Here is a 7955-nt window from a genome sequence, read left to right on the forward strand (position 1 = left end):
CTCATGTAGTGCTAGATATGAATTATGTAATTTCATAATGGGTGACCTTCTGTGCAGATTGAAAGGCAGTGAAAATTCTATTCCTAAGCAATAGAGAGCCAGATCAATGCGCACAGGTTTACACAACACCATGCACTTCTTTCTAAATGAAGGACAGTCAAAGATGTGACCATGCAAAAGACGGCATCATACTTTCAAGTAAACATGTCAAAAAGAAAACTTGAGCTGAGGCATATTTTATCGCAGAATACACAAATAGCAGCCAGATTAATACACGCTTTATGGATGTGATACTCTGTTAGTAATTCACAAACACGGTACACATACAGATGGCTAGATCCTCCACAAATACAGCTGTGCAAATATTGATTTTTTTTTCTGTTGTCTTTTAGATTCGGAGTGGCAAACTAATGATCACCAACACTAGGAAGAGTGATGCAGGGAAATACATCTGCGTTGGAACCAACATGGTGGGAGAGAGGGAGAGTGAGATTGCCGAACTCACGGTGCTTGGTAAAATATGCAGCTTTTTGATTGCATTTCACAATGTTGCAGTACTTCACTTAGTCTGAGTACTTCCAGTTCTCAGTGCCTTGCCAGTCCACTGTACAATGCTTTTTTCACTGGGGTATAATAACCCATTAATTATTTTGATTATGCAGCTCTACCACCCAGTCTACCAGCTTTAGCAAATTTCCCCACTGAACATGCACTGAACATCTAACAGTGCTACATCTAATGTTATAACCTTTCAGTATAAGAGCTCCCTATGGTACGGTGCTTCTTCTAGTGCCGCCTCCTGCTTCTAGCCTCTATTCTCAATCCCCCACTTATTTTCCCAACACTTTCCATTAGAATAGAGCTCTTATCTGTACCACATCGTTAGATGGCCTTGGTTCAGGTTGCAAATATACAATGTAGTGGCTCAAAGAGCCTGTCAAATAAATGTGGAAAATCCTGCTGAATGCAGAAGCATATTAACATATGCTGTTTTCCGGGCTGTACAAAATAAATGGCTTATGGAGATAAATATATGATTATCTATAGAATTTCTTTATGTTTCACAGTCATGTCAAACCTGATTTTATTGTATTTATTTAATCCCAGCAAATAATAATTTATACTTATTTGGGTGAAAAGTTGAACCACTCAAAAATAACATACTGATTATAAAAGTTTGTTCAAAACTCAAATGTACCTCAAATGATTTGAAAAAGTTATTAATATGAAGGACTTTTTCTGCTTGTTCAGAGGGGTTAAAATCAGATGACTTTGGAAGAAAGTTCATGACAGACAACATTTCATGGTCTTCTACTACAATAGGCCTTGAGAAGCCATAACATGCATTAGATCCCATTATTCTGCTGTAATGTGAATCGCACTGCACAAGCATTTGATCTTTTCCCCAAAAGTGTTTTGTAGACAGCTACTCATTCTCTGTGACTGCCTTGAACCAGAACATTTCACAGAACTTTTGCTGGTTGTAGTCCTGCTTTCTGTATCTCAAACAAGTTGCTTTGCAATTTTTAACTTTTGCAAAACTTGATGTATTGATGTTCTGTTGGTGTGCATAGTCCTCAGTCCAGCCATGATATGATGCAGAGGAGAATAGAATAACAATCTGACTTCTGACGCTTCAGCTGTTCGAACACGCTGTTTCCCACACAGAGTACTCAGTAATAAACTCTCAACCATATTTATAATAGGTGAACAATTGCAGCAAGTGGATTTACTTGGGTGAGCCTTTGATGAGTAGATTAAATCAGTCTGAGTGCCGACTGATCCCTGCTTCAAAGGATTTGATATGATCCAAGACTTCTTTCCATTTTTGTCAGCTTTTCAATACTCATACCTTCTGAGCCCACAAACACGATGAATTTGATCCTGTAATGATGTTTGTTCCTCTTACTACTGTGCTGCCATATAGAGCGTCCGACCTTTGTGAAGCGGCCCAGCAGTGTAGTGGTGCTGGCAGAGGAGAGTGTGGAGTTCAGCTGTGTTGTCCAAGGAGACCCTGTTCCCACTGTCCGCTGGAGGAGAGATGATTCTGACCTGCCTAAGGGCAGGTAACACACAAAACCCCTCTACATTCAGTAACTGACCATGCAAACATGGTGTTTCCACTTGTTCTTTCATCTCTTGGGCATGTGTGTGTGTGCATGTCTGTCCTGCCAGCAGATTTGAAATCCTAGAGGACCATACCTTGATTGTTCGCCAAGTGACCTCTGCAGACGAAGGCTCTTATACATGTGTGGTGGAGAACATGGTTGGGAAGTCTGAAGCGTCTGCCACGCTCACTGTACATGGTCAGTACAACCCAGCCTTCACACTTAATGCTCTACAATCGAAGCACCTTCTTCTCATGTATATGCAGTCCACATATTTTTTTTCAAGGCCTCAGGTTTCATTTTAATGGATGAGAAGTGTTTGCCTAAGAGTTGTTCCTAACAGGAGACCTAATCCTGTGTCATAGTGTCACAAATTTACCAAGAAATGACTTTTACACAGCCGGGCGTTCAGCATGACCACGCTTTCATCATTGTGCCTTCTTGTACCGAATAATTGTTTCTAGGGTGTGTTTGTCTTAAGGCCTGAGGGTCATATAACAACAGCTAAGAAGGCATAATAAAAGTTTGTTTGTGCAAACTAAAATGAGCATCAGAAGGAAATGTTCGTGACTGCAGGAGCTAAATTAATTTGGTCTAAGCTGTAATGCCACAATGACACCCTTAAGTTCTTAAATCAATGACAGGAAATAGGCAGTGAGATATCTCTCATGGTTGCACATGCAAACCAGTACGCATAAATACACACATACAGAGAGGCAGTTGGTGACATATACTGCAAAGACAGTAGGACTTAATTAAAGACGAGCTGGTTACATGCTGGGGACTGACATGGTTCCAATTACATTGTCTTCCTCCTCCAAAAACCTGAGAAAATGAGCATCGGGGGGGGGCATAGCTAAATTTGGCAAACAATGGAAAAGACCAGGAATACAGCATTTGATGTTGTATTACTAGATTAAAAAGATAGTTATTTTAGTGAATGCATGTTTCATATTAAAAAAGAAGAAAAGAAAAAAAAGCCCAACCTCTGTATGGCTCAAATCATAGTCACAACCCTAACCACAGAATCATTTTTACTGACCTAGAACATTTGGTTGATATTAAACAATTGCCATTATAAACAGTTGTAGTAAGCCAAGGAGCTTAGTCATAATAATTTTGCACAAGTTCCAAGTATGACATTGTTCTGGAATTACTAAATTAATATGTATTTATTCTGCCTGTATTACTTCTCTCTACTTTTCTCTCTCTCTCTCTACTCTAGAGATGTGGATAGATATGGCTATTTATAGAGAGGGTGCTTAAGCCATGCTTTACCACAGTATCCACAGCAGTGTAGCACTGTAGTTCCAAAAGCAGCTGGTTAGCAAGCAATTCATTGCACTATAAATCTAGCTTTGACATCTTAAGATTTCCAGTGTTTCCCATCTACAAATGCATGTTTGTTAGTGTGGAAATTTTACAGTAGCTCCTACTTTTCCCCTCTATCCAGACACAATGCTTCATCCGCATCTCACCCTTTATGAGTTTTATGTCCTCATTAACCAATTGTACGTCTGTTAAACTATGCCTCTAGGCTGGCTGGCTCTGACTCAAACTGGCAATTACATGTGTTTTTCACACGTCACAGCCAATAAGTCTGCTGCACATAACTGGGGATAGACAGCCTGCTTTACTCTTTAACATCTGTGCTTTTCTTCCATTTCTTTAACGAGACATTGTGGGGGGTAACCTGTGTCACTTGAGATCCCTTTGAGAACACTAATCATATTTTTAAAAAAATTATACATCATACATCACACTTTATAAAAATAGAAGAGAAATAATAGTTTTGAAATGCTACTAACCACAATGATGAAGAATAACTGGAAGGATTATTGAATTGGCCTAGTGTGCACAGTGCAGGGTACCGAAGGGGCCAATGAGTTCCTAAGTAAGATTTTTTCATTTAACGTGACCAACAATGAAATCAGTAAAAGAAATTAAACAACTAGCTTTCACACACACACACTACAGTCTTTCTGCATATTAGCGTAAATGTCAGAAACAGTCCAATCAGACATTAAATAGACCTCAACCTACCATGTGTCCATGTGATGTCCGCTGTTGCATTATTTTGCAGTGGGAAAATAGCTTGTATTACAGTCTGGTGAAATCACGGCAAGCAAGGCTGTTCTTCTGTCTGCACGCTCTACCTACACAGCACCATCACATAAAGCAGACAGAGCATTTCCTAAAGTAAAGCAGGTCGTCTCTTATGGAGCACCAACAGGGAGAAAGTGTAGCTTTGGACACCTGATGTGAACTACAGAGAAACTAAATGATTGCAAGCTCATGAACAGAAATACACAAACCAGCCCCGGAGAGACAGAGCGAGAAAGGGAAAGAGATAGAGAACAACCACAAGGTGAAGCAGAATAATAACAAAGCACCTCTTTGACAGTTTATTTTGGAAGTCTTGCACATGTGATCAGGTGCCTACAGTTTCATAACCCTTCAATGAACTGTAGAAAAAAAAATCTTTTAAAACTGTCCCTGCATCATTGCAATTGTGTGTGCATTGTGTGTATTCACCCTGATTATTCATTGCGCTGCTTTTTTGTGTGTCTTTTTTCCTTGTAGTCAATACTGGTAAGTTGTCGTCCATCCCTCATCCACCATCAGACAGCAACAAGAACTCATGAGTCCCTGTCACTGTCCTATCTTCACTGTAATTCCATCCACCACTACAGTATGTAATTCATGTTATGTGTGGGTAAATGAATAAAATATGTAAAGCTTTTCTCACACACACACACTAATGTTATAATGCTGAGAATGATAAAAAATGTGTAATGCTGACAGGTAATTAGGACCTCTCTTCTTCTGCAGTGCCCCCGGCTTTTGCCATTCGTCCCAGGAACCAGGTGGTGGCAGTGGGCAGGACGGTCACCTTCCAATGTGAGGCTACTGGCAACCCGCAGCCTGCTATTTTCTGGCAGAGGGAGGGCAGTGAGGTGAGACTGACCCTTAGTCTGTCATCACACTACTAAATCACTGCACAGTGTAAATAAAGATAATGAATGGCTAACTGTGATCTTCATCTCCCCTCTAGAGTCTTCTCTTCTCCTACCAGCCACCGCAGCCCTTTAGCCGGCTGTCCGTCTCCCAGATGGGCAGTTTGACCATTACCAATGTTCAACGTAATGATGGTGGCTTTTATAGCTGCCAGGCTCTTAACATCGCTGGCAGCGTTATTACCAAAGCGCTGCTGGAGGTTACAGACTGTGAGTAAAAGGAAGTGGTGATGGAGAGGGCAGAGGAGGGGACTTTTATGTAGCTCTTTTGCAGCTTCATTCTTTTGTCTTTTGGCTAAGTGGACTACTTTGTGGCAGCAGTCTTGTTTTGTTGAGCAGGTAAATTAAACTACAGTTTTGTTTTGGCTACAGACGGCAGTAATATGGGTGTGGTGGTTTGCCTTGGCTTCAGTCAGGAGAGGGATTTTATGAGATATTGTCCACATGTTGGGCTCAGAATAGTTGGTTTCTGCGGTGACTGTCTATAAAGAGTGTCTGTATTTACAGCGCTGTGCAAAAGTTTTGAGCTAGTCCTCAGTTCTTTATATTTACTTCCAAGGGGTCAGAATTTCTTGTAATTTTTTTAAAGTGGTTTTGAGGAGTATGTCTGCAGTAGTTGTGGTAGCAGTATTTATTTATTTTTTTTTATGTTGGTTGCTTTTCCACAGTAGTTTTATATTTTCAGATTAACACTTATCTGTTTATTTTTATTTATTTGTTGTTAACTCAAGCAACAGTATCTGTAAGTCAGGTCCTTTCACAAATGGGGGAAAAAATCCAGCAAAGACCTGACACTGGACCTGAAAGATGCATCTAGCTCTTCAGCTGATCTGTCTACTTTTGGATGAAGCCTCACCAGAAATGATCTCAGTGGAATGGTGGCTGTCAACTAGTCGTTCTTAAGGAAAGGAAACAGGGAGAAGAGGCTGAGATATGACAAATTACATGAGAACCATGCTAAAAATCAGAGGCAACAGATGCAATGATGAATCCAAATTTGAAGGAGGTGCTTGGGAGAAGTACAACAGGAAGTGCTTACAGCCATCTGTAAAACATGGTGGAGGCTCTGTCGTGGTTTAAGTATCTTGTCAAAATGGATGTACTTATGCAGAATATGTGCCATCAGATTTTGATCCACCATGCAAAACCATCTGGACAGTGTCTGATTGGCAGCAGCTTCATTTTTCAGCAAGACAATGATACCACACTGCCAATGCAACAAAAGCATACCTGGATAGAAGAACTTGGGATTGTCTTGGCAATAAACAAAACAAAAGGCAGGCAGTATCCAAATAAGAGCTTTTTCTCATCCAAAGAAAAAGAGCTCATAGCGCCAAACAGTCATTGTAAGATATATTAAATTGTAAGGTAAAGACTCTACTTAAAGACATTACAAGAAAGCTTGCCTAAGAGAGTTCAGGCTGTGTTAAAGACTAAAGGTACTCATGCCAAACATTTTAGCTCATTAGAATTATGTATGTTTGCAAGTTTCAATAAATTGCTTCATGTGTTTCCGGTTTTCCCAGCAACATATAAAGAAATGTGTTTTGACTCAAGACTTTTGCACAATACTATATAAATCTTCTCTTAAAGAAACATTTCCCAACCTGCAATTGTGCAGTAAATAGTCTAAATAAAGATGGCTGCACTGATCATCATTAATCATTAGTTTGCCTTAACACAACACAGCACAGACTGGTTTATTGTACTCTAGATCTAGAGTTCAGTATATGAGGTTTTTATAGAAATTGGTCTGAGGGACTCTCATCCAAACTATACATGATGAAATAACTATGCTGATTGCCTTAAAAAGCAATTTGAATGTGCTCGGAGGCCTACAAAAGTAATTGCAGACACAAGTAATTGTGCACCTGTGTGGTGATGAATAACTACTTGTACGTCTGTGTGAGTTCTATGTACGTAAATACATTAAAGAAAATAATTGCTTCAGTTTTGAACAGACTGGTAATGCATCTACACATTGAGTGGATCAGTGCACCTCTGTCAGTTGTCGTGGACAGTATTCTGCCCATACCGATAATGTGTCCTGCAGCCACCTTAGTATGAAAGTGAGAGTCTATTCAGTAAAAAGGAGGTGGGCTGTTCATGGGTGTTTTTAGGATTTTTTCCAGCAGTCTGCACAGCTCTACACTCTCACTTGCACATTTTTTTCTCTCCACTCTCCCCTCCCCTAAATTCTATCCATCCTACCACACGCCTCTCATCCCCATTTAGAGTAGTGCATTTGTATGGTAATAACTGGTTCACATTACCTCTGGCAGTTTTCAAGGCACACTTCCATCACCTTTTTTGGAGGTTTTTTTTGTATTTTTTATCTAGAGCCCCTGCTCCCATCCAGGGGTTTTTTTTTTTTCAAATGTAAGAGAGCGAGAGAGTCTGTTATCTAAGTTAGACTGTTATTAGTTGGGCTTTGCCGACATGATTGGATCCGGCTCCAGCAGTACCTACAACCCAATGAACGATTAGTTGCTCTCCGCTGGAGGGGAAAAGTTGATTTCTTTTTCCTCCGCTGCCTGCGCAGCCACCTAAGCTTATTGTTCTCCCTCTTTACCAATTTACCCCTCAATATCTTCCACATCTTATCTGTCTTTTGTTTTTTTCCCAGGCCTTCATTTTCTCAACTATTCTCAGTTCTTATTTTTATTTTTCTCTTTATAACTTTAACGTTTTATTAAAATGAATTCCTAATCTCAAATTCTGTAATATACCACTGGCAAAGACATTGTTGTAGAGAAGAAAATGCAGAAAAGGGTTGGAGGGGGAAAAATGTCAGCTAAGATCTCACTTGTCCCCCAGCCACTGCCCATAT

At 40.0% G+C, this 7955-nt stretch overlaps 1 protein-coding gene across 3 annotated transcripts in view; it reads left to right on the top strand.

Moving 5' to 3' along the window:
- The window catches only part of LOC102213206 (roundabout homolog 1-like), an 86203-nt gene that overhangs the window by 65197 nt on the left and 13051 nt on the right, over positions 1 to 7955 (top strand). The window contains exons 5-10 of one of the 3 annotated variants that reach the window (XM_005737896.1): positions 393 to 513; positions 1928 to 2066; positions 2179 to 2306; positions 4692 to 4700; positions 4941 to 5065; positions 5164 to 5335. In XM_005737896.1, the coding sequence (XP_005737953.1) occupies positions 393 to 513; positions 1928 to 2066; positions 2179 to 2306; positions 4692 to 4700; positions 4941 to 5065; positions 5164 to 5335 (694 nt within the window). Of the gene's footprint in view, positions 1 to 392; positions 514 to 1927; positions 2067 to 2175; positions 2307 to 4691; positions 4701 to 4940; positions 5066 to 5163; positions 5336 to 7955 lie in introns of all 3 variants that reach the window. The other 2 variants (XM_005737898.1, XM_005737897.1) reach the window with 2 other exon arrangements.

The sequence above is a fragment of the Pundamilia nyererei genome, unplaced genomic scaffold (genome assembly GCF_000239375.1).
Source record: "Pundamilia nyererei isolate P.nyererei 1_Seehausen unplaced genomic scaffold, PunNye1.0 scaffold00080, whole genome shotgun sequence".
Classification (NCBI taxonomy): Eukaryota; Metazoa; Chordata; class Actinopteri; order Cichliformes; family Cichlidae; genus Pundamilia; species Pundamilia nyererei.